Source organism: Ictalurus punctatus, chromosome 12 (assembly GCF_001660625.3).
Source record: "Ictalurus punctatus breed USDA103 chromosome 12, Coco_2.0, whole genome shotgun sequence".
NCBI lineage: Eukaryota > Metazoa > Chordata > Actinopteri > Siluriformes > Ictaluridae > Ictalurus > Ictalurus punctatus.
In genome coordinates this window covers 29,105,547-29,133,520 of record NC_030427.2, presented here as the reverse complement: position 1 = coordinate 29,133,520, position 27,974 = coordinate 29,105,547, and the positions used below count along the sequence as shown (strand labels likewise).

Sequence of the window (27,974 nt, the reverse complement as noted above, 5' to 3'; positions counted from 1 at the left end):
AGTTGCGGTGTGACAGGTGTGTTTGGAGCAGGTGGAATTGACAGCATATTTCTTGAACAGAGTAGCATTTCACACTTGCAAATACCACAAATACCGCTGACTAATATTAGGCTCCATGTCTGTGAAACAAGTGTGCGATGATTCACACAACCAAACTGGGGGCTATAAGCGTCCCTTTCTCGTTAGCTGCATTAGCTTTAAAGCACCAGTCTATTACTAAATCAAAACTCAGACACCAAACATGTTGCTGATCGCCTATGTTTAGTGTAAAGAGGAAATTATTGACATTTTATTTTAGTAAATTGTGAACCTGTCCACGGTTAATGGGTGGCTGATCACTAAAAGAGTGAACTTAATGATTAATATGGATTAAAAAAAGTGTGTGTGTGTGTGTGTGTGTGTGTGTGTGTGTGTGTGTGTGTGAGGGGACATGAGTTATAGGAAAATAATCAACATGGCTACTACAGAGTAAATTATTTTCCTATGAAAGCCTATTCTGAAGTGTTCTATTCCTCTTAAACCACAGGAATTTTCGATTGTTAAAGAACACCTTTATTTTTTATCCATTTATAGTTACATTTAATATGGTGGAATGTCAGTCTCACCTTAATTCCTGTTATCACTTTGGCTCCCTATAAACAGATGTTCTTTCACTACTTACTCTCTCTCTCTCTCTCTCTCTCTCTCTCTCTCTCTCTCTCTCTCTCTCTCTCTCTCTATCTATCTCTCTCTGTCTCTAAAAAACAAAAACAAAAAAAGAGTTATTGAACGAGTTATTACTATAGAAACGATAACATATTAGCACATTATGAATGCTTAAATATAAACCTGTGTTTTGCCGGCGCACTATTGTAAGAGCTGCTGTTATAGCAAACTAATCAACCCCATCTGACCAATCAGAATTGAGAATTCAACAACGCTGTTGTATAAGAGGAAAATAAGGCATTACATCGAGCGATCGCAGCAGAAAACATCGTTTCAAGCGTGACATTCTTCAGATTACTAAGCTCTTGAGTTAAACCGTTCAGACTGGGTGATCTGATTTGTAAAATTTTTTTTAGAAGCGTCTGAGAGAACACATTCAGGGCATGAACCGGCTTCTTGGAAATCCATTTGTACATGAAAGCACTCTATTCATGACGCATCCTGTTTTTGTCCTCCCACAGTCAAAAGCAAAAAGCTCTGATCTGCACTTGTGCATTCAGCATTGTCTCATATTCACCAAAAATAGCGTTCAGAATGTGTTTGTTAGTTTCAGACCAGTCGAGCGGGGCAAAGGAAGCACGGAGGATGATCAACGGCACATGTCGCAGCTTTAGAACGCAGACTATTACGCTGACCTGTGATAACACGGACGGATTTTTTAAACGTGTGTAATCGCTGGCATGGTGAAATTTTCTGTAAGGAAATGTTGATTTAACATTTACGTATGGAAGGAGTCTCCAGTGTCGGCGCTTTTTAACAGCCAGACCTGTAGCTTTAAGTTTACGACATCTCCAGGACAGAAGAGTTTACACCTTGCAGTTTCTCTGTAACACAACAAGCTGCGATTATTATTATTATTATTATTATTATTATTATTATTATTATTATTATTATTGCCTTACTGACTACAAAATAGAGAAAGAAGAGAGTCTGGTGAGCGAAAGGCTGTTTGTAGCTGCTATAACATATGTGAGATCAGGAACTAACTAACTAATGTTCAACAGTTGGAATCGCTGTGGTATAAGAGGAATAAAGCATGCTTTTTATTGGTTAATTAATGATTTGGATATGGAATTTTATTTTATTTACTTGTTTTATTTGTCTGTCAAAAGACGTCTCACCATTCAGTAGATGGATCGATAGAGCCGATAAAGAATTACGTAAACCATTTCCTGTTAAACATTTCCCCCCTGTTTGATGAGAACATCAGGCTTTTAAAATGATGAATTATTGCTATATTTCATGTATACTTGTCGACAGTGTATCTAAACGGTCTAGAAAATACTCTGGCCCGAAACCTGCACGCAGACCGAACAACATTTGCTCGAGTTCCACATGTCCGCTCCGTCATGCCCGTGTTCTCAACGTGTGCTGTACGCGGCCATGCCACATAAATGAACACACACATTAACACGCTGGGAAGTGTACTGATGAGCCTGCAATAGAAGCCGTAAGGCGCCGTGTCTGTGCGAGTGTGTGCAGAATCACCATACACCTCCCAAACAGAGAAGTGCCTGACATGTGACAACACACACACACACACACACTTTCCTGTTTGGGAGGTGTATAATATTCCCTGTGGGCATGGTGACTTAGTGGTTAGTACATTTGCGTAGCCCATCAAGTGTTGGGGATTTGAGTCCCACCTCCACCCTGTGCGTGTGTGTGTGCGGAGTGTGTGTGTGTGTGCGGAGTTTGCATGTTCTCCGTGCTTCGAGGGTTTCCTCAAAGTACTCCGGTTTCCTCCCCCAGTCCAAACACATGCGCTGTAGGCCGACTGGCATTTCCAAATTGTCCGTAGTGTGTGAGCGTGTATGTGATTGTGCCCTGCGATGGGTTGTTACCCCGTCCAGGTTGTCCCCCGCCTTGTTCCCCGAGTTCTCCGGGATAGGCTCCAGGCTCCTCGTGAGGATACGTGTAGGATAAGTTGTACAGAAAATGGATGGATATATCCTACACCGTGATGCTGCACACTTAGGTCTGAAGGCACACGTAGAAGACACTTAGGAATAAAACAAAGCTACTGTAAGAAAATAATCACCTGGAGTGGTGTGATGAAGCGAACTACCATGACGTTGATTCTTTTCCAATAACAGCATGCCATGAACTGCTTTATTCCTCTTATACCAACGCAACGTGTAGGAGATTCATATTTTAAATGTATTAAATGACATGTTGCACTTTTTATACATCTAGAGTTACGTTTAAGGATCTGCAAAGGTTCAGCGCAGATTCAGCTTGTCACGCATACAAGAAACCGTGGCGGGGGGAAAAACTTTCTGACACTGGAGACTCCTTCCATTAATGTGAAACACATGTCTCCGTGCATCTTGTTTTTGTTTGTTAAACATTTCTAAAAAAAATAATAATAAGGAGTGATCTAGATCGTCGTCCATACAGGTGCCTTGAGTTGTTACTATAACAACTTTTAGAACAATTAAAACTTGCGCAGTCGTATGAACCGGTGATTTGCCCTGCAGCCAGAACTACTTTCAGAGCTGCTGTTATAGAAAATTCATCAACACATTCTGACCAATCAGAATCGTTATTAATTCAACAGCGAGGTCTTCAGGGCCCCAAAGGTTTGAAGGAGGCATCCTTTCCCTTCTCTTTTACACCGCGTGCCTCATTGTTGACATCCATTAAGCCTGGCGGTGTGTGTGCGCGTGTGCGTGCGTGTGTGTGTTTGCTGATGCTTGCCGAAAGCATGGTGGAGCACATGCGTGTGTGTGTGTGTGTGTTATCCCTGAAGGTTATCCCAAATGGACACGTTCCTAGATAAAGTGTTCCTAACAGTAATCTAACCTTCCCGTTAAGGGTTTGCGCGCGCGCATCTGTTTGTGCGTGTATGTATGTATGTATGTATGTATGTGTGTGTGTGTGTGTGTGTGTGGGTGTGGGTGGGTGGATGGGTGTGTGTTTGCGCGCGCGCGTGCGTGTAAGATGGTGATGGTACCTGAAGTAAACTCTCAGGTTTCGCGCGCGCGTGTGTATGTGTGTGTATGTGTGTGTGTGTAGAGCAGCCGCGCGCGCACTCGGTGTAAGCTCAGCGCGAGCGTGTAGACACGGAGATTTGAAGAAGCCTGGGCCTTAAACACCGCTGTTTAACGGAAACTACGGGTTTAACGGACAAGGTAAAGAACGAGAGGAGTTTCATTTATCTAAAGAGCGCGCTGAGGTTCAGCATGGAGCTGCTGTGTGTGTGTGTGTGAGTGTGTGTGTGAGTGAGTGTGTGTGTGTGTGTGTGTGTGTGTGTGTGTGTGTGTGTGAGTGTGTGTGTGTTGAGGACACTATAATAACCCCTTTATCAACAAATTACACATTACCCCCTTTAGAGCAGATGGATCTGAAAGTATTGGCACCCTTTAGCTCCCTAATGATGGATTTTGCACTGGCAGTTAGGAGAAATTCAGTATCAGGACTGGCATGATTCCTGAATTAATAGCCTACAGCTTTATTAATACACTCTCAGACACAACCCCCCTCCTCCTTCCCCCAAAAATCATGTGTATCTTATGTGTATCTTTTACCTGGAAATGTGCATTTGGGGTTCTTTTAACCCAATTAACTGTTTATAAAAAAAATATATCACAGACCCATTCAGTACAGATTAAATTAACAACCAGGATCCTTCAAATAAACTCTCCAAGTGTTAGATTAATTGGTTAAACGTGTACAGAGATATCGTGGACATATTTTGGAGCGTTTTATTCACGGACTTTCTTTGTTTCTTGAGTTATTGAGCTTTGGATTAAACTCATTTGCGTCACGTCACCAGTTAAATAGGGCGATAACTATAAAAAGTCAATAAATATAGCTGGCATAAAGGCGGGCTGTGATTTTCACCACCACCAGGCTACACTTCACGGACCCCTGGGGGGGTTTCAGACCCCATATTGATAACCATGGACTGTAAAAGCAGTACGCTAAGAATTAATTAAGTGATGCTTGAGCTCCAATAACTTACCTTAAATCGATTTAAAGGTGCACTGTTTCTACATTTCCAAGTGTTAAAGTTAAATACATGTTAAAGGAACAAAAGAGGCACTCTTGATTGACAGAATCACCTCAAGGTACAGTTTAGTACCCTTTTTATTCTGAGAGCGTATACTATATGTAATCAAATAGTAAATAATTGTACTATTCAGTCTTTTATCCTTAAAGAGCTACACAGAAAAAGCACACAGAAATATTCCCTACGCACAGATCGCTTTACGTAATTAACACCTGCGCTATTAAATGAACTGTTGCACTGAATTATACGGTGTTCATTAACACGAGTGGCCTAACTTAATTATTTAAGTGTTCAATGAACCTCACTGTGTCCCACAGCATTAACTCACAACTAATACAGTGTTAGTCTAATTCCTAAGTCAAGGCTTACATTGTTCAAATAATACCAAATGATCTACTCCAGTGTTTATTCAACGCTCACATTGTTCAAATAATACCAAATGATCTACTCCAGTGTTTATTCAACGCTCACATTGTTCAAATAATACCAAATGATCTACTACAGTGTTTATTCAATACTAGTTGTTCATATAATACCAAATGATCTACTACAGTGTTTATTCAATACTAGTTGTTCAAATAATACCAAATGATCTACTCCAGTGTTTATTCAACGCTCACATTGTTCAAATAATACCAAATGATCTACTCCAGTGTTTATTCAACGCTTACATTGTTCAAATAATACCAAATGATCTACTACAGTGTTTATTCAACGCTCACATTGTTCAAATAATACCAAATGATCTACTACAGTGTTTATTCAATACTAGTTGTTCAAATAATACCAAATGATCTACTACAGTGTTTATTCAATACTAGTTGTTCAAATAATACCAAATGATCTACTACAGTGTTTATTCAACGCTTACATTGTTCAAATAATACCAAATGATCTACTACAGTGTTTATTCAACGCTTACATTGTTCAAATAATACCAAATGATCTACTCCAGTGTTGAACAGCGCTGTATGTTAAGTGTTGTAATTAAAATTATCGACCCTGATATAGTTGATTTCACTTGTACAGCTGATGTTTATACTGTACGTGTTTTTATTTGGATTAATGCATGTATTAGATGTCTTAATTCAACACTAGAGTTTTCGCTGTGTATGTATTACAAGTAGTGCTGAATAAAATCCTATTGTGTTGTATTATCACCTGCGGTATTAAATGTACCACTGCAGTGTTTAGTGTTTAGGTAACGGTTGTGTTGAATTAACACCTACTTACTGTGCTTACCGGGTTAAATTTCCTAGAGATAACGAGAAATCAAAACAGAAATCGAAATGAGCGTTTCAGAGAGTTCTGTAACCGTCCCTTAGTGCTACGGACACTCATACAATACTATAATATATCAAGGAAAAAATGTTTTGGAGAAGTGCGTGTTTTAATTTGACAGGTTGCCACTTCCAGAAAAACAATACATTTCTTTTGATGATTCATATTTGTCCAAATCTTCATAATTATCCGATTAAAATGCCCTCTAGAACACTATATGCCCAGCCTCCAGAGGTGTGCCTTGGTTTATCTGTGTTTTTTGGCTGCACACTATCCCCTTCTCCAACCATCGCTTGTTTGAGGAAAAAAAACCCCCCAAAACCCTTGAAGTTGATCGTTTGTATTTTAGAAGAGTGTGGAATTTGGAGGAGGTCTTGATTACGTGACCGATGGTTTTCAGAGGTGTTCTACTGACTTGGGGCTTGGGTGGAATATGTTGCTTTCTCAGACTGTGCAAGAACGTGATTATACACCGTTGAGGATTCTCTCGGTAAACACTCGTTGAACCGTTCTCCAGATTTAGCTAGCCCGCCAAGCTACTGTCAGGTTTGTTTCGATTCAGAAGGGGCGTGTCATGGTGTATCTTGAAGACTACCGGCGGTTGTGTAGGTTACTCAAGCACTTCAACAGGATACCGCTCTGACTTCCTGTTCAGAAGGACTAACACAAGCACTATAGGTTGTTTATCATAATTATGACACTGACGATTTTTGCTGCGTTTTGCCATTTGTGCAGCTGCATGCAGTATTTCTACAGACGTTTGCTAATTTGAAGGATTTCTGAATGATTTTCAAACGTACTCAGACGGAGAAATGAAAACGTTCGGTCACAGGCGTGTTTATTTGCAGACGGGGGTTAAATCTGTATCGTTTCCTCAGAGCTTCTCGGTATCTTTGAGACATGAGACATGACGTCACGTCCTTGTTGCTGTGTTCTTTGGTATATTTGAACGCTCATCACGTCGCGTGAACTTCATTTGCTTTAGATATTACACTCTTGTCCAAACCACAGGGAAAGATGTGTGAAATGGAGTCACGGAGTGCGCACTGGTACATGACCTCCTTTTAAAGGTCTCACATGCGTAAGATGTCTCACACATTCCCGCTGTCCGTTTCACCCCGTCTGTAACTTTCAGTTGTTTCACTGTAGATTCACGGACAGGTGATCCTGAGCGACAACTTTATCCAGGGCTGTGTGTGATTTTAAGGTGTCAGCCTCTTATTTCCCCCCGCCATGTGAGATATGAATACGTGATCTGGTAGCCTGGCATGCAACGGAGCTTGGCATCATTAGAACCGGAGATCTACAGTAACATAAGACACACAAGGCACAGAGGCACTCGCACATGGTAAAGACATTCACCTGTTGCAAAATCGAGCCCTGCTGAGAAAGACGCTGCTATTTAGGCGTATTCAGTAGCTCTTAATCGGGAAATGCAGATTGTCTAGGAAGGAGTGCTGATGCGATGAAATGTGAGCTGTGATTTCTTTTAAGAGCAGGTTTGGGACAGTTTTTACTCTTAGCCCTTAGAGGTCTCTCTCACACTGCACACACCCTGTGGTCCAGTGGGACTATTTTTTTTTTGTTTTTTTACAGATATCACAGAGCAGAATGTATGACCTGTTTACATCAGGTATCTTCATTAAATATTTCAAGTTTTGTTCAGATACTTACTTAAAATTCCTTTAATAAAACCTTTATGCTTACATGTTAAAGCTTTGAAATGGGCTCAATTTGAAGTAAATCACCGGAGAATACGTCAATCATAAAGATCCGGCAGTACAATCAACGAAATGAATAGAGATTCATCTTCATATCTTATCGTAATGTAAAAAGCTTTCCATAGATATCACAGATTAGAAAGTTTACATCAGGTTGATTTATTAAAGGCGCATTAAAGGTGAATTCAGTAAGATTAGGTGTGTAATGGTTAAGTCTCGATTTTTCACTCCGACATTCCCGCACATGCTCACAAAGCTCCGCCCCCAGGATCTATGGGGACCTGTCGAGTAAAGTGTCTATGACATGACTTACAGGAGGCGCATCCAAACACAAACAAGCATTTCAAACAGTAAGTCAAGTTAAGATTTCTAAACATGTTTTCTCAGCCACTTAATATACTTTTGCACGGCTTAAACGGGTTTTTAAAAAAAAAAAACAACAACAAAAAAACAAAAACACATATTTTCCGGTTATTTTCCAGTAATCAATCAGTCAGTCAGTCAATCAATCAATCGACCAATCAATGTTGCACCTTTAAGTATTTGTATTGAAGTATTTGTTCAGGTATTGTTTCAAATTCTTAAAAATAGCTGATTTCTGAATTCAAAGTGGAAGTGTTTACGCTTTGAAATGGGCTTTAAATAAATGACTTCCTAATTCCTAATTTCCTTCAGGATTAATTAAGGTCAAGTTTTGTTCTCTTATCTGATCTTATCTCGAGATAAGAAGCATTGGACCAGTTTTTACAGTTATCACAGAGTATTTGTATTTAGGTATTTAGGTATTTGTTCATATACTTGTCCTTAAAAATGGCTGATTTTCTGTATTAAAGACTTCATCTTAATGGGCTTAAGTGTGCTCAATTTTAAATAAATGACCGGAGAACAATTAATACTCACATCTTCCTTAATTCTTGCAGTAAACCGACGTACATTACAGAACCTAACTGTGTGAAGGTGTAGTTTAAAGGTGTATAGATGCAGGACTCCTTCTAGATAAAAATTTCGATACTTCCTGTTTTTCTTTCTTTCTACGTTATCCACCTCAAAAGTGCAAGGAAAAAATGGCCAAGTTTCAATTTAGAAAAATCGATCATGCGCCTTCGCTTGCTAACTTGTTGCTAAGGATTATATTTGATCCACAAGCCAGAAAAGTGACATCACTGATATGACTGGAAAAACTGACCGTTTAAATTTAGGTCTCGGAGACTGAATTATCTTTCACTTGGATCTCGGTCCGAATTATTTTTAATCGCGTCGCCCTTCAGACGTCCCAACAAGCTATTTATAATCTCGCACATGATTTCGAATAACGAATAATTTTGATATCCTTGCAAAAAAAAATGTTAAGAAGTCTTTGTATTCAAAGACGTGTTCATTGTCCTCTGTCGGACTCTACTCTTATTACGGTGAGTGTAGGCTACTTGTTGGATGAAGTGGCCTTATCCAGTTACATCACGACAAACATTTCACGTGAAGTGTGACGTTATGGAGACAAGGAAGCTTTTCACTTTTTTTTAAGATTAGATTAGATTAGATTACAATATAGGCAGAATAGTGGCGCAGCTCTAGTTACTGTCTGAATGGAGTTTCTCTGTGCACGTTCTCCCCGTGTTCATGTGGGTTTCCTCCAGGTCTCTCCGGATTCCTCTCACCTTCCCAAAAACAAACCGACGTACCAACAGACCAGGATACAACACTGACTTTAAGATGACCATGAATGAAAACAAATAGACTGGATTAAGCGCAATGTATAGAACATAAAAAAGGAATAGATAGATAGATAGATAGATCGATAGATAGACTGTAGATAGATACTGTAGATAGGCCAAGATTGATTGACAGATAGATAGATAGATAGATAGATAGATAGATAGATCACTTTATTTATCCCAGAGGGAAATTCACCTATTACAGCAGCACAGAGAGTTAAAAGTATATTAAAGGTAATTTAAGGGGTGGGGGGTGGGTTTTTGGTACTTTTAATTTTGTTTTCCTTTGGTTTTTTTTGTAGTTTGTTTTTTTTCTTCTTCTCAATGAAATATTTGGGAAAGGGAAGGGAGGAGAGAAGAGAAAAGGTAAATGAATCACATGTAAATGAATCACATGAATATGAATCACATGAAAATGAATCATATGAAAATGAATAAATAAATTAAAACATAAAGGTAATTTAAAACAAAATAAGAATGCATTTATAAAAAAGAATACAGTGTAAGAGTGTGATGTGGTATTGCGGTGTAGCGCGGTGTAGCACGGTGTAGCACGGTTTAGCGCGGTGTAGCGCGGTGTAGTGTGGTGTAATGCAGTGGGGTGTAAACACTGTAGATATAAGCAGCAGACTTGTGTGGAATTAAAATGGCAGAGCACTGCAAGCATTGTAAACGACAATAAAATGAACAGGATATACAGTATTGTACCGTGTGAAGATGAGAAAAGGAAAGAAGGTAGAAAGTGGCTCCGCTTATGGATATGAACAGTGGAATGGTGGTAAAGTTCAGCTATTGCCCAATGAGCTTATCTTAAGAAAAGAAGAGGATGAGGGAACAGTTCAGGACTTCAGCGGAACAGACTTCACGTTGAGACTGTGGTGAATTTCCTGATTACACACTTGCACTTTTTGTTTTATCGTGTAGCACACAGTTATAGAAGGGAATTATTTATAATCACACTATCCGGTGTCACCCAGATGAGGACGGGTTCCCTTCTGAGTCTGGTTCCTCTCAAGATTTCTTCCTCATATCATCAGAGGGAGTCTTTCCTTGCCACTGTTGCCTCTGGCTTGCACACTAGAGATACATTTATCAATTTAAAATTTAGATCTGAAACTTATATGTTTCTGTAAAGCTGCTTTGTGACATTGTCCATTGTGAAAAGCGCTATAGAAATAAAACTGCATTGAATTGAAAACCAGAATGAAATGAATGACAGGTGTGTATAGGAAATAGTATAATGAAACAGAATAGAATAGACTATAGACTACAATAGAATATAGTAACGGAGTAGTAGTTTTTTTTTATTAAGAAGACTTTTGATAAATGAAGAACATTTTCGAATCATTCTCATGGCAGTGAGAATCCGGAAGCAGTCGCAAGGTTGCGATGGATCACGCGATGACATGAATCATTTCAGACGTGTTAACACGCGTTCATCATGAGTGTGAGAGAGGACGCCGTACGCTTCTACAAACAAATGGCATAGAATCACGTAGATGTTTTGTAAATAAAGTTACATTTTGCCCAAGAGTCTTCGTTTATATATTTATATTTATATATAAGCAAACAAAACAAGACAGAATCGAATAAAAGAACGTTATAGAACATACCTTAATGAAATAGAGTAGACTAGAACAGAGTAACAGAACAGTGCATTCATTGAATCGACTGTCAATTCTGCATCATCAACGAGCGCTTGAAAATATTGTGAGGCCGTCTGTCCGAAAGTTGGAATGGAGAAAAAGAAGAAACGGAGCGTTATGGAACGGCCTAGTACAAAGCCCGGATTTGAATCCCATTGTAATGTTGTGGGGGGGGGGGGGGGGGGGGGGGGAGATTTGAAACGGGCAGTACATGCAAGAAAACCCTCAAACATCTTGCAGCTGAAAGAATATTGCATGGAAGAGTGATGGGAAATTCCAGTGAGACCGGTGGACAATTATGCAAAACTTTATTTTTGCTGAAGGGGGCGGTACTAGCTTCTGAGGCCAAGGGTGTGCTTACTTTTTCCAGAGAAGAATATCGTACCTGTTGATATTTCTGTTGAATAAATGATCAGGGAAAAAAAAAGCTTTTTCGATCATTTATCCAACAGAAATATCAACAGATGCGATATTCTCCTCTGGAAAAAGTAAGTACACGAGGTGCTTCAGAGATGATCAAATGTTTTTCCAAATATATCAGAAAAAGCCGTAGCTCCGGCTCCCCTTTACCGAGGCATGGAATCCTCTCCTAATTGCTGCCCTAATTACAACTTCAAAGAAAATTCCTCTGGCTCTCACTCTGTGTGTGTGTGTGAGAGAGAAGAGAGAGATGAAGGGAGAGAACGACTGAACTCACTTTCTCCTTCTCTCTCTGTGTCCAATCTGAGTACGAGGTTTTCAGAGATAATCAGACTCAACCTTTCAGCTCATGTTACGTGTGTGGCTCTCCTTCACATGTGTGTGAGGTCAGTGTTTGGAGCAGTGCAGTGGGGATTCGCTCTCAGGCTCACATTCGGTAACTGTGTACATGACAGTAGTGTTGTAGTGTTTTACTGTCACTGTGTTACCCACTGCGCTACACCATCTCCCTCAAAGCGTCAACATTTCACACAGCTGTATATGCGTACATACTTCGTGTGTGTGTGTGTGTGTGTATATATATATATTTATATATGTCTTATGTGTTTAGGTCTATACTGCAAATCTGCAGCATGGTCATTATGATGTATCTCTCATTATTATACACTATATCGCTAAAGGTTTGTGGACGCCTGACTGTCTCTGTGCGCTGTAGCGTTACAGTTTCCTTTCACCGGAACTAAGAGACCCAAACCTGTTCCAGCATGACGGTGCGCCTGTACACAGAGCGAGCTCCACGGTGTGTTAAGTGTTAAGGTTAGAAGAAGGTGGAAGAACTGGAATGTCCTGCACAGATCCCTGACCTCAACCCCACTGAACACCTTTGGGATGAACTGGAACCCGAGCCTCCTCGACATCCCAACATCAGCACCTGTCCTCATCCTCACTTACACTCTTGAAGCTGCACTCTTAACAGTGCAGCCCTCCACCTGTCCCCACCCCCTCTTAACAGCGCAGCCCTCCACCTGTCCCCACCCCCTCTTAACAGCGCAGCCCTCCACCTGTCCCCACCCCCTCTTAACAGCGCAGAACTCCACCTGTCCCCACCCCCTCTTAACAGCGCAGCCCTCCACCTGTCCCCACCCCCTCTTAACAGCGTAGCCCTCCACCTGTCCCCGCCCCCTCTTAACAGCGCAGCCCTCCACCTGTCCCCACCCCCTCTTAACAGCGCAGCCCTCCACCTGTCCCCACCCCCTCTTAACAGCGCAGCCCTCCACCTGTCCCCGCCCCCTCTTAACAGCGCAGCCCTCCACCTGTCCCCGCCCTCTCTTAACAGCGCAGCCCTCCACCTGTCCCCGCCCCCTCTTAACAGCGCAGCCCTCCACCTGTCCCCACCCCCTCTTAACAGCGCAGCCCTCCACCTGTCCCCACCCCCTCTTAACAGCGCAGCCCTCCACCTGTCCCCACCCCCTCTTAACAGCGCAGCCCTCCACCTGTCCCCGCCCCCTCTTAACAGCGCAGAACTCCACCTGTCCCATAAAATGTACGAGTTCTTGTAGTCAGAAGCCTTTTGTGATCGTATGATTATGGCAGTGAAATCAGTCATTTTTGTAATATTGTAATATTTTGTACTTTGTAATATTACATTTACTTGCAGAATTGCAGATCTGATTTATCTAGGATTATTCTGATAGAAAAATGATTGCCATATTTTTGCTATTAGACAGCATGTACTGGTAGAGTGCAGCAGCCTGGACGAGTGTGTGAGGTGTGTGAGATGCGCGTGCACATCAATCCCTTGGGTCCTCATTAGACTGAGAGATCAGGTTGGAGCTTCTTACTCATATTAGCTTCTGTCAGCAGCACGACTGCTTTAATTTACTGTCCTCAGGATGACTCGTCTCCAAGAACAGGGTGAAAAATAACAACAAGAAGAAAGGACTTGTGTTATATGAGTGTACCGTTCTCGTCTCAGATGCCAGTGACTTCATGTGTACAAAAGTGGAGAAAACAAAATGGATGCTGTGTGCGTGAGAGACATTCTTGCGCTTTATCTCAGTGTGATCACTGGTCAGACGGACGACTTTCACAATGGTGTGTGTGTTGGACGAGTGTTTTTTCTTCTTGGCTCCCGGATTGTGACATTTAAGAAAGGAACAGTGTTCATTGTGCATGAGTCGGGTTCTGGCGATTCTTATGGAAACTCTGAGGAAGGGTCAATCGGTCTCATTGTAGTACTAGATGATCTTTAGACATGGTCTGGAACATTGTTTATTAGGAATTCAGAGATAAATGAAGGTGCTCGACCATTAAGAGGTTTAACAACGGGACTAATTTGATCTTGTTTTCTAGTGCATGTTAATAGCCTCACTCCTGCATTTTGCTCGAGTTGTAGCGTGTTCGTTGTAGTAGTGGGGAGTCCGGTGAGCAGTGCATTACCGCAGTCAAGATGAGAGAATAAAGATGAGTGTGATGTGAGTGAAGGTAGAGTTAGTGAGGAAAATAAGGACAGCGAGTCAGACACATGCTTGAATGCAGGAGGCAGGAGATACAGAGAACACGAGAGACAGACAGAGAGGTGAGTGCGATGTGAGTGAGACAGGCAGATTGAATAAAGGAAAGAGAAACATAGAGAGGAAAGCAGAGAAAGAAAGTCCTCTCTCTATCCTCGGCCTCTTCACATGGCGTCGCGCTATCAGCACCGAGTGATTCTCCGACTGCTAATGGAAGGTTCTGGATGGAGCTCATATCTGTGAGAAGCAGTTCAGAGCAGGAAAACATCTTCAGACTGGACGCGTATGCAATAACTATGGCTCAGTGGACTAAAAGATTAGGATGAATTATGATCACTTCCCTTAAAAACCTTTTAAAATCCCAGCTTAGTGTTCACTTATTCATTACACATATTATTCAGTAACTACTGTGAAGCTCATAATAAATTTTAAAAAAATACACGGTGTATACAATGCCAACTGTATTTGTTCAGTGCTCAGAATAATCACGCTTGTCTTCATGCTCAGATTTAAAACGCAAGTGGGCGTGGTCTGTATGTCAACCTTACCACAGTCCCTTAGAAACACTGGAAAACGCTGAAGATTAAAACAGGGCCAGAAGCCCAGTGGGACCTTCTGGAAAGCTTTCTATATTCTGTCTAATGTGACTGAGTAAGCAATCTATCCGCGTTACAAAACAACAACGTACTTTTTATGTATTTCTACACGTGACAAAAGTAGCCGTCTAACTTGTGCAGGTTCTGAAATGTAGTTGGAGGGAATTTGCTGAAACATGGCAACTCTGACCATAAGCTTCCGTGAGCTGTTCTTTAAAGCACACCTATTATGATTTTAAAACGTGCCTAATTTTGTTTTAAATGTCTCACACCAAAGATTTACGTGCATCCAGAGTAAAAAAAAAAAACACTTTAACGTGCTCATAATTTAAACTGCAGCTGTACCTCTTTCCCCGCAGTGTCACAAACGACTCGTTAAATGATCCATTTTAAAGGATTCGTTCTAAACTCCTCCTTCTCCTCCAGAGAGCATACTCTGCTCTGATTGGTCAGACGACCCGGTCTGTCGTGATTGGTCTACCGCTGTCAGCGAGCAGCCGATGAAGACCGGAGGCGGGGCTTTTTGTTATGAACCTACGTAGGTTAGTACAGGAAGTAAAGACTGGAATCAATAACGACTCGATTCAGCTGTTCAGAATCGGTTCCTTCTTTTGGGAGTCGATAACTCCGTTCATCGTGCGCTTTGATTTTTGAAACTTTGCAGATGTTTTTACATTCACAAACCGCTCCGTATATAACACACTACATGAACGGGAATATCTGAAAAACCGTAATAGGTGCACTTTAAAGCTCAATATTAATGTACAAACTTTCTTCCCCTGCTTTGTCATCCTTGAAGTTGGCATGCTTTCTAAAAAAATAAACAAAACAAACAAACAAAAAATCTGAATACTCCCCCTATTTTTAAAAATATTTTTCCACATCTGTATAGTTTTAAAGTATTTTCCTTATGAGTGTACAGTACGTTCATTCCAGTGTTCAGTGCATTTTCCCCCCAAAGATTATCCACATGTTTAACTTCCACAGTTAGCATGAAGTAAGAAACAAAACAGTTGGGGGTGTGCCGCTACAGGAAAACAATCAGTGACCAGTGTGATGAAGTGGAGTTACTGTCGCCACACTGACGGTACTTATTTTCCAATAGCAGCACGTTACAAAGTGGTATTTTTTTTTGTTTGTCATTAAAGAATGAATTACTTTTTATCCATTTATCGTTATAAAGTTAATGAAAAAAGCTACTTCCTGTTATCCCTTACGCTATAGCAGCTATAAACAGTTGTTTCCTCAGCTTTCTCACTTTTTCTCTCTCTTGAACTTAATAAGACAAAAATAAACACAGCTGACACTGGAGACTCCTTCCCTAAATGTGTAGCATATTGACTGAAAGCGGCTTGTGTGGATGTTGATGTGGAGTCCACCCGTGTTTATCTGATTTTGCTGAGCTTCAACACTATAACACTTCAGTACATATTATCAGCTGGGAAAAAAAAGACTTGTTCCTGTGCAGACCCTTGGTGTGAGGGCAACAGCATTTCCACAGCATGATGGGGTTTATGATGTGCGGAAATAGCAATACCATAGTTTATTTCAATCACAACACACACCGTAACACTACCCACACTCTCTATTCCTTCTGTAGTGACCAGCGTTTCCACAACAAACCCTTAACCTTTCCTAAAAATGCTGTTTTTTTTTTGCATACTGTGTGAACGTTTCTATAAGATTTCTGCTTTCGGCAACATTTATAGTTATAACATAGTTATAGCGACGTTACCGTACGCAAACTTGCAGGACACAAGTGCGTAAAATCGGCGCGTTGTTTATTTTGAGCAATCCATGAATCATTATCCAAGTCTGTAGCATGGGTCAAATATCAGACAGACAAGATTAGACTAGAGCAATTCATGTTTACGAAATTTGAAAACAGGCGAGGTCTATAACCAGGAAGTACAATTTTGAAAACAAGGAACTGGGGGAAAACAGGCTCGGTAACAGCAACGCTTCGGTCTTCGTAAAGAGACAAGATACAAGTAAACAGACTAATCAGGAACTAATACGAAACAGGTGCACACAATCAGGACACAATTAGGAGATAAATCAGTGCAATGAATAGGACACGGGTGGAATGAAAACAAAGAACACATGGCTATATATACAATACGTGACAGGAACTCGAAACAAATCATCAACTGCGCGTGCCGTGCTGAGGAGCGTGATGTGTACAGGGAGAGGGAATTCGACGCTCAGTAAAGTCATGAACATTCTGATGACATTCTCTGCTAACTGGGATCGGTGGAATAGTACCGAAAGACTGTAATGAAGTGAAAGTTTGGGTGTCAACATCTTATCATTAAAACTGTAAGAATCTAGTTCAAATTATACTGTTGTAAATGTTGCATTGCATATCATTTGTGCAGTGCTCTAGTGAAGATGCGGTAAACCTGACGAAAGCTTCAAGTGCGGTTAATTATTAGTCGTGCTGTACGTGCAAATAGACGACTGCTTGAAGCCGTGGGCCGCGTCCCAAACCGCGTACTTGCCGTCTATATAGTATATAGAGACACATGTATTTCTCCTACTATATACTGTAGCAGGTAAGTACGTGGTTTGGGACGCGGCCGTGCTCTCTCGTTTGCCGTCAGACGGTCGAGCGCTGCCGTGTGTGATCGTGTCCTGTCTCACGATGCGGTGAAAACTCTCACACGAGGTTAATAGTGTGATTAAGGTGTGCACACGTCTGTAACGCACGCCGATAACGCGACTAAAACAGGAAAACTCCACACGTCTTAATTCCGTCCGTGTTTACATTCCGTCTGTGTGACTTTAATCAGATTAAGGTCATCAGTAATCTGTTTGAAACGTAATTCTGATTAAGAAACGTGCTCGTTTCTTAATCAGAGTATCGTCTTAAATATTGTTGTCCGAGCTGTTTCTTTAACCTGACTCACTGCCTTTAGTCGAGTTTATAAACTGTTTTGTCACTTTGCAGGTGACGTCATTCCCACAATTCTTCCGTGTATATTTGTCCCACTGCACATGCAAATTTGCCTTTGTGAAATATGATCTTATAAATTGTTCAGTGACAAACTGATTTCTTTTTCTAATCCTGTGATTTGTGATCTTTTTTGATTACACTTCTGGTCGCCTCGCGTCCTCTGTATGTCCATGGAAGTGTGTGGACTGAGGGGTCATGCTACCTGGCACGTTGGTCGGCAGTTACTGACCTTGCGACCTCCTGCCTTCTTAGGAGGGTGACATTGTCAGCACAATGGGGTTCTCTCACTGTCACCTCTGATGCATTTCCTCTTCTCAAGTGACTGGAGTGAAAACACGCTGTGAGCATGCTGCCATCTGGCCTATTACTCATCTGTTTATTGTCAGGCTGGATGGATCAGATTTTTCCAGTTTTTAATGGCATGCTTTGGATTTCACTTGGCAAACATCACACTTTGGGCCCAGGCTAAACAAGGTGACGGGCTCCAACAGTATATAACACAGATACACAGAGCGCAGCTCCTGTGTCGTCGCAGAGCGCTAGCAAAAATGAGCCAACACTTCGGCTAATAGGAGTAGTGATGCGGTTAGTGCTTAACTCTAATTTTGACGTCATTGGTCTATGCGTGTTAAAGCCTCTCTGTCTGGTCAGTAGAGTAGAAAGATTCCTGGAGACGACATGAAGATTAATGAGGAGAGCATTAAGCACATAGATAAACATAAATATCTACACCAAAATACACAGGAAGTGTATAATGTGGAAAGCATTGTGACAGCACATGGAGAGAGAGAGAGCGAGAGAGAGAGAGAGAGAGCGAGAGAGAGAGAGAGAGAGAGAGAGAGAGACGGAAATAACTTGGAGATTAGCAAAGTTAGCATTTATCAAATAGTTAGCCACAAGCTAGCTAGGATAGATAGACAGATAGATAGATAGATATACAAACAGACAGAAAGATATATGTACTGTAGATAGATTGATAGATAGACAGACAGATAGACAGATAGAGAGATATATGTACTGTAGATAGATTGATAGATAGACAGACAGATAGACAGATAGAGAGATATATGTACTGTAGACAGATAGATAGATAGATAGATAGATATACTGTATACTGTAGACAGATAGATAGACCTATAGATAGATAGATAGATAGATAGATAGATAGATAGATAGATAGATAGATAGATAGATAGATATACAAACAGATAGAGAGATATATGTACTGTAGACAGATCGATAGGCAGACAGACAGATAGAGAGATATGTACTGTAGATAGATAGATGGATAGATAGATAGATAGATATACAAACAGACAGAAAGATATATGTACTGTAGATAGATTGATAGATAGACAGACAGATAGACAGATAGAGAGATATATGTACTGTAGATAGATAGATAGATAGATAGATAGATAGATAGATAGATAGATATACTGTATACTGTAGACAGATAGATAGACCGATTGATAGATAGATAGATAGATAGATAGATATACAAACAGATAGAGAGATATATATATACTGTAGACAGATCGATAGGCAGACAGACAGATAGACTGATAGAGTGATATATGTACTGTAGATAGATAGATAGACAGATAGATAGATAGATAGATAGATAGAGAGATATACAAACAGACAGAAAGATATATGTTCTGTAGATAGATTGATAGATAGACAGACAGATAGACTGGTAGAGTGATATGTACTGTAGATAGATAAATTGATAGATAGACCGATAGAGAGAGAGAGAGATGAACGGATGGACAGATGGATGGATGGAGTGGGATGGTAGTAGAGCATGTGGCTCAATGAAGCCCAATAGTTGTGGGAATCTGGTCAGTCTTCTATCTTTGGCAGACAGGATGAAAGACGATCCAACACTGACGTTTTTAGAGGAAGGGGGTGAACTCTATGTGTCACTCTACCTCACTCACTCCTCACACTCCTCGCAGTAAACCCTCCTGACTAGAGTGATTCCATAACACTTTTTAATGGCGTGAGAGTAAAGTGAAGGGAAGTGCTCCTTTACTACAGAAATATATTTGAACCATGCTAACTGAGAGGAAGAGCTGCTGAGGAACAGTTAGCGTGCTACAAGCTGCATAATGCTACATAATGACCACATTCCTCTTCAGTTTGGTTCTTCTCTGGTTCCTCTCATGTTCCCCCTCCCACTGCCTCCTCTGGCTTGCTCATTAGGGATCTACATCTACACCTGGAATTCTGTAAAGCTGCTTTGTGACAGTGTCTCCGATGCTAAAACTGCTAAACAAATAAAAAACTAGAACTAAATGACCCTTAATAAAACCTCTTCCTGGTTAGAACTTTATATATATTTTTAAATATGAGCTTAAGGTGTGTTCTCAAGGCGTCACGTATGGACATAATGTACTAGGTGCTTAATGATTACGATATCCTCATGAAAAAAATGTAAAGCTTCATAGAGTTTGTATTAGCAGCAGTGCTGAAAAACATCAGCGTACCTTTAAAGTCTCTTCCTGATGTACAGTAGGACCAGTACTTAATAAAACACATTTTTACTGACAAATAAAATTCTATATTTTGAAATACTACTACTAATACTACTACTATAGTAGTAGTAGTAATAATAATAATAATAATAATAATAATAGTAATAATAACTATTTTATTGTTATGCATATTATTATTATTATTATTATTATTATTATTATTATTATTATTATTATTATTATTATTAATAAGAATTGTATAACAAATGAATAGTTGCATATAATATATAATAAATATAATATAATGATATATTTTATAATAAAATAATATTATAATTAAGGCTGCACGATTATGGCCAAAATGATAATTCCGATTATTTTGGTCAATATTGAGATGACGATTATTTATCACGATTAATCATTGATTTTAGGGACGACATATTTTTATTGCACTTTCACATTTAAATAAACAGACCGCTGCTTTCACCTCCATGTCGTGCTACATTCCTGCTAATGTACAAATCTATGCATCAGATTAGACTGATCCTTAAAGTGCATCATCTCGTAGATGCAGAACATAAATAAAATAGTACCAAAATATTGGATAAGTAAAAATAAAAATGCCATCAACCAAATGAAAATATGCATCAAATATAACAATACGCAACCAAATGAAAACAATTCAGGCAAATGGAGAAAAGTCAGTAACAGTGTTTACAGGAGGAGAGACGCAAGGCAATTTCTTTAATAATAATTACAAACATTTAGGAGCACAGTTGAAGTTGAGGTTTTTTTTTTTTTTTTTTAGAGATGGTAACATTAATGTGCCACAATATAACACACAAGTAGCATGAGAAAACTTGAGCTGGTCAATTATGACAGAATTTAGGAACATAGTGTGAGCCATGATGCATTAATTTACCTTCTGATAAACTACATGTAATATTTTCAGTTCATTTTACAGACTGTGGAAAAAACAACCGTTAACCTGTTCCAGCTTGTAAACAAATACAATACACCTCAATGTTCAGTGTTTGAAGTCTGCTCCTCTTAAATATATTTAAAGCTGCACTGTTAGACATTTCCACTGTCATGGTTCTGGACTGGAGTCAGTTCTCGACCCACTCTGTGTGTATTGTGTAGATATCTGAATAATCTCATATAGGATGTGATTGGGTGAGTTCATTTACCCGCCAGATGCAAAGCGCTTTAGTTTAACGGTGTTCATTACGGACGCGCCGATCAGGATTTTAAGACCGATACCGATCCAGATACCGATCTTTTTGTTTAAGCTTTAATCAGGAAATCTATCATAAACAGTTAAATGTAAGCTCTCTGCTCATGGTCACTGTTAATTGAATTAAAATAATAGCAATGAGGAATACTGTTGGTTAATTAATAAATAAACAAGCATAAATATTTATTTTTAAATATCTTAAACAATAGAGTCCTAATTAAAAGTAGATTAACACAAGCATGATCCATATTAGGAAAACGGCTAATAGCCTTCTAAGGAAATTGTGAACTAAGCTTAATGTCAGATTGATATTAAATGCAACCCATAGTAATTACACATTATTTCATTTCTCATTTTATTTATATTTTGTAAAAGTTATTATAATATCTATTTTTTATATTAAATTTTTTATTTGTAACGAAGCACATTTTCTGTCTTCACATTTTATTCGTTTTCTGTTTGTTTGTTTATCAGTTTGTTCCTTTTAGATCGGTTCCCCAGTACGTCTGCTGATAATATTGTTTGTTGGGGGACTGAATCAAAACATGGAAACTGAAGTTGACTTTTCTGATGATATCTGGCAACCTTATGACGTGACTACACCATGTATTTGAGTTAGTGAAGGAGAGCAGCAGCGTACTCCTTCTGAACAGTTGCTAATCTTGATTATTAAATAATTCCTCACCAATCATAAAGACATTTGAATTAAACCCACGTGGAGCGTTAGCATTATTATTAATTTACTCCGTGCGGAGTCGCTGTGTCTACACGAGCAGGTGAAAGTTCAGTTCATTTTGCGGGATCACTAAAAGATGCCGATTGTGAGATTGGGAAGTTGAGAGAAGCAGATGATGTTCAGTGTTACTCTTGTCATCATAATGGCTTCTCTGCAGTATTTCCAGTGTGAAAGTAACTGTTCCGCGGTGTAGATGCATTTTGGACTTCCTGTAGTTTTTATTCCGCTTGTGTTACACAACTCCGAACAGGTCACTCGCACCGGTGCGAATAAATATTTATTCACAGTCGCACAAAGTACTTTTCAGTCGCAAATGCGAGTGAAATGGTCGCACTGTAGAGCCCTGAGTTTATCTGCAAAGTTTTTTCCTGTTCGGCGTGATGACGTTTAATGTCCCCGACAACCTCTGTAGTGCCATTTAGCGTCATGTTAATGTCATGATTTCCCCTCGCGCAAGCGCTGGAGCTCGCAGCGAAACTGGCCGCTCGAGCGCAAAAATGCTAACTCCATTTCTGGGTTTTGGCGCTACAAAATGACGTCATCCCTGCGCCACTCTACGGTGATTGGCTGCAAATTTAGGAAGCGCTTGATTTGATCTGCAGCGGAGTTTTCTATGAGCGGAGGACGAACTTTAAACGGCAATATCACAGTCGATCATGTTCATTTAATCGTGGGCACTCAAAATCGTAATCGCGATCGATATTCGATTAATTGTACAGCCCTAATTATAATGCTATATTAATTTTTTAAAATATATATTTATTTTTTATTATATATTATTATACTATTATACTATATATATGATATACTATTATATATTTTGGAATTTACACCTGCACACGTCTACAGAATAATATTCAGGTGTTTATTTTGTCAGCTGTTATTTGTTTGTGTGTTTGTTTTTGCAATTTTGGCTTTGTAATATTGGTAAAACATTTAAAAAAATAAAATTATAGAAAAATATAGAATAAAAAAAGTATTTCTTCCTTTCTTTATAATATTTCCCTCTTGTCACATGACCCTCATCAAGAATTGCCCCCTTGTAATCTCTCTGTGGAAAAGAAAGGCATTTTTGTGTCCAGATCTCTGCATTTTATCATTATAACACCATTTTTAATTTTATTTTATAACATTTTTTATTTTATAAACAATGATTTAATCTTAAATTCCACTAATTTTAGTGAAAGATGGTGATCGTCCCGCAGCATCCTGATAGTGGGTGGGAATATACTGTTATAGGCCAGTGAGAGAGTGACAGCGAAGCGGGAATGAGCCGAGTCATCTGTAGAGGTGTAACTGAACACCGTGCCGGAGTGTGATAGCCCGCAGCAGCTGCTCCTGCTCCAGCAGATGCCTTGATTGTCACTACACGATCGCTTAGTCTTAATCTAAATTTAGTTTTAGACTATTCAAGACTATTTCCTAAAGATTCACATTTTACGATTTCCAATAGCACTGGGACATTCTCTGAAACGTTCTCAGTTATACTGTCCTCATGAAGCCAGCACACACTATCCATATCTGTACTTTCTTTTAGTTTGATATGATTTTTTTCAAGACATCTCACCACCATTAAATCAGCGTTATACCGTACTTGACGAGTACTTATGTAAAAACGAACCCACTGAACGGCTTTCAGAAACAATTAACACACATAAAAACCTCAACATTGAACTCATCTGGGTCATAATCTGGTTTATACGACAAAGGGATTATTACTAAACATTAGTGCAAAACAGGTTATGCGCAGAGACGATGGCAAGCATAAGGACTAAAAAAATGACTTCCCATTCCCTCTGTCTCTTATTCACCTCTTCAATCAGGACGATCGCTGAGTATGGGAAAAGCTTTTACTTCTGTCAGATATATGATGAGATTTATTTAAAAAATATCTGTATATAGTAAAGATATATAACTAAATAGGGAAAAGTGATGCAGATTCAACTAAGCAGGGTTGAGCCTGGCCAGAACCTGGATGGATGGGAGACCTCCTGGGGAAAACTAAGGTTGCTGCTGGAAGTGGTATTAGTGAGGCCAGCAGGGGGCGCTCATCCTGTGGTCTGTGTGGGGTCTAATGCTCCAGTATAGTGACAGGGACACTATACTGTAAAAAACAGCACCGTCTTTTGGATGGGACGTTAAACCGAGGTCCTCACTCTCTGTCTTCATTAAAAATCCCAGGACGCTTTTCGTAAAAGAGTAGGGGTGTAACCCCAGTGTAACCCCTGGAGAAATTCCCCCATTGGTCCTTCTCTATCATGGTCTCCTCTCCACTAATAGCTGGTGTGTGTTAGGCGTTCTGGCGCACTTTGGCTGCCATCACATCATCCAGGTGGATGCTACACAGTAGTAGTGGTTGAGGAGACCCCCCCCCCCCCCCCCCCCCCCCCACCCACACGTTATAAAGTGTCATGTTTGAGTGTCTAGAAAATATACGTAACTGTAATCATATGATATTTACAGTATATATAATGCAATGCATAATATGCAATCAAGCGGTTGAAACTGGATCTGAGCGTTTTCTGACCGTGGTTAAAGGTTGTGTGTGCAGTGCCACATGCGGTGGGATTTACTGCATGGAGAAAAAACACACTCAGAGATAAAAAGCAACAGAAGAGCTGCTAAATTGCATTGATTTAATGCGTATTTAATATAGACAAGCTGCAGTGAAATTTGGAAGCACGAGGATCCCAGAGGGAAGAAATTATGTAAAGGACATGAGCAAATATTTGGAAGGCAGTTATAAAAGACACAAATGGTGCTCTTTGTGATAGTAAAATCTTTAATCTTTAATCAGCTTAAACTAAGCTTAGCCTTAGTAGTGACTAATTAATAACGATCCAAATATCTCCACAACAACAAAACTGCCTTGTAATCTTGTACTTCTGTCATTATGGGGACTTTTTAAATCCTTTCTCACACCAGATAAACTCGATGTTTGGCCATAAACATTTACTATAACTTATAACTTACTATAACCTATAATAGTTTTACCCTAACAGCTTACTGTAACATATAGTGAATAGTAATTTACTATAACTCTGACGTGTTGTTTGTCGAGGATCTGTAGAGGCGTCGGATACAAACGCAGAAATGTAGCTCAGCGTCCCTTTGGTGTTACCATGACATTGTTACTCAGAGTGGGAATTTCTGTCCCCCTCTGGTTCTCGGATTAGCTGCTTCTACAGCATGCATTCGCAGTAAGTCGTGAGCTCAATGAGAGAGATTCAGAACATTGACTGTCCTGAAACGCCTTTCTCAAGGAACAGAAATAAAGACCCCCATTGATCCAGTCCCGGGAACTTGAGTTGTAAGAATTTACCATTGTCAAACAACAAGGAAAGGGATTGAAGTAAAAAAAAAATCTCTTAATCTCACCAAAATGTCACAATTGAAGTATTTGATTCTATCTATCTATCTATCTTTCTATCTCTCTATCTATCTATCTGATCTCATGAATCAGAAGAAATGTTTTTTTAACATCTTTAGATTTGTATTGTTTGCACTGATCGACCCATTATTTTAGAAGAATATCTAGAGTTATAGTTTACATACTAGAACCACTGTCATCATATACCAAGCGTCGTGTACACAGCGGTATACTTAATGACATGCAGCACAGTATTTGCCTGTATGAACATGCAGGATTGCATGTATGGTTAACTGTAACGCTGGGGACTCAGCTGGAGGTCAATGTCGAGGATTTGCAGAGGTCTCTATAAAAAAAAACAAAAAAAAATAACATCAAATTCAAACCAAACAAGGCTAGACTTGGCCAGAATCGACGGCAGGTGATCATGGGAATACTTGGTGTGAGGCGGGAATATAACCTGGGTGAGATGCCAGTCCATCACAGGGCAACATGCCCTCACACATTCATGGTGTTTTCATACCTAGTTCGCTTGAGTCCTCCAAATGCTCTCGGAAAGGTTCAGCGTGTATATGTGAACAAACCAAGTGATCTCAGACCCCCCTAACAGGATCCAAAAGTGCGGGTCTGTTCGTGGTTCGATTTCTTCCTGATATGTGAAAGCAACGAGGTCCCGGTCCACTTTTCATTTTTTTTAGACACGTGTACCTGGAGGCTTGCCGTACCTGCAACCATGTTCCGTCACTGCTGAAAACAACACAAACCCGAACCCTAACTCTAACTAACCCTGAGTACCTGTGACAAAATCCGTCGAAGTGGAGAGTCCACTGAAATGGAGGATTCCTGGCCCTTCTATGATGACGACTTGGATGAAATTTTTGGTGCAAGCTCGGGTCTGAGTACTTATGAAGTTATAGTGTGAACAAGAAAGGCTCTTGAGATCGCTTCATTGCTGAAGAGGACCAAAACAAGAACCGGGTTCTCTTTTGAGTCCACTATACTGTGAACACCAAAAAGGACTGAGGACTAAGGCCGCTTCCCTTTCCGGTCCACTTTAAGTCAGCTGGGTTTCATTCTTTTAAAATGAACTACATGTGAAAACACCCTCATGCTCTCTGTAGGTGCAATTTAGATGATTCTGTTGGATGGTGATGTTTTTGGGAGGTGGGGGGAAACCAGAGAACCCTCAGGAAATCTGCGCAAACACAGGGATAAGGAGATGGAACCGGGTACCCTGGAACTGTGCCATCCTCTAAACATACCAAATAAAAAATAAAGCTATTGGAGGCATTTAATTCCCCACTAGTGCACGTCCCAGACTTTGCATTAAAAGAAAAGGTCAATAGAGTCATTGTCCTCGGGACAGTGTTCTGACTTTGTAAGTCGGGGGAGGGTGGAGGTTCAGCAGTACAGGCAGGCTAAGCATGTGTGTCAGACACGACAGGGTCGTATAGTTCTCCAGCCTTTCTCATCAGTGCAGGGCAGTTCACCGCAATCGAGCAGCGACTATGGCTAAAAAGCGGAAGATCTCATTGTTGGAGGCATGGGTCCGGAATCGGGCCGCGCAACCGAAGAAAGCAGAAAAGCCGAAACTATGGCCGCAACAATCGTAAGTGAGACAAACCTGTGCTGTGGCAGGAGTAGGGTTTTTAATGTGTTGGCAATTGATCGACTGCGTATCATTTACTGCTTTCTTGAGATAGCAATAGCAGCAGTGTTTATGTACTTGTATGATTTGGACAGTTATTTCGGATCTATCTATCTTTCTATCATTGATCTATCTGTTAGTTGTCAGTGCTTTCATTTGTAAGGGATAAGGAATAAAACACCTGTGTTGATTAATCAATGTGGAGTTACACGCACAACACCGAAGTTGATTATTTTCCAATAACAGCACATCCGGAGGTGTTTTATTCCTCATGCAACACAGCGGTTTGCCAGCAGTTACATTGTTTTATTTACCGGGCGGCTGTGGATCAGGTGGTAGAGCGGGTCGTCCACTAATCATAGGGTTGACGTGATTCCACATGCCGAAGTGTCCTTGGGCGAGACACTGAACCCCAAGGTGCTCCTGATGGCAGGCTAGCACCTTGTGTGAGAGTGTGTGTGTGAATGAGAAACAGTGTAAAGCACTTCGTAGACCCGTTAAGATTAAAAGTGCAGACCATTTACCTTTTTATTTATTAACATTAACATTTATTGACATGTCTTCCATTTTTTTAAATTATCATTTAATCTTGTGGAACGTCAGGGAGCTTTCCTGAAGTTGATAAATATCGTCATGTTACCGAGAAAGCGCAAAGTGCAACCTCGTGTCGTGAAGACGTCAGAAAACGTAACCGTACAGCTTACTTAACTGTTACGAAGTGCTGACACTGGAGACTCATTCCGTAAATGTTTAAATAAACGTCTCCTTAGACAAAACAGCTCCATGGCTACAGTTGTACACATTTTAACATAAATTTGATGTTGAGTGTCAATAATACAAGTCCTTTGTGTAAGTTGTTACTATAGAAACGATAATGTATTGGAAAGCGTGCGTTAATATAGACCTGTGATTTGATAAATCAGATACTCTGTTAATCT

The 27,974-nt window shown here is 40.1% G+C and overlaps 1 protein-coding gene across 3 annotated transcripts in view; it reads left to right on the top strand.

The window, feature by feature from the left end:
* The first annotated feature begins 3,689 nt into the window (after nucleotides 1-3,689).
* Nucleotides 3,690-27,974, top strand: part of scn4ab (sodium channel, voltage-gated, type IV, alpha, b) — a 55,034-nt gene continuing 30,749 nt past the window's right edge. Inside the window, exon 1 of one of the 3 annotated variants that reach the window (XM_053684044.1) lies at nucleotides 3,690-3,839. Coding sequence is in view for 2 of the 3 variants with exons in the window: in XM_053684043.1 (XP_053540018.1) it covers nucleotides 26,897-26,997 (101 nt within the window). In the remaining variant the exon portion in view is untranslated. Of the gene's footprint in view, nucleotides 3,840-26,770; nucleotides 26,998-27,974 lie in introns of those variants that run through there. The other 2 variants (XM_053684043.1, XM_053684042.1) reach the window with 2 other exon arrangements.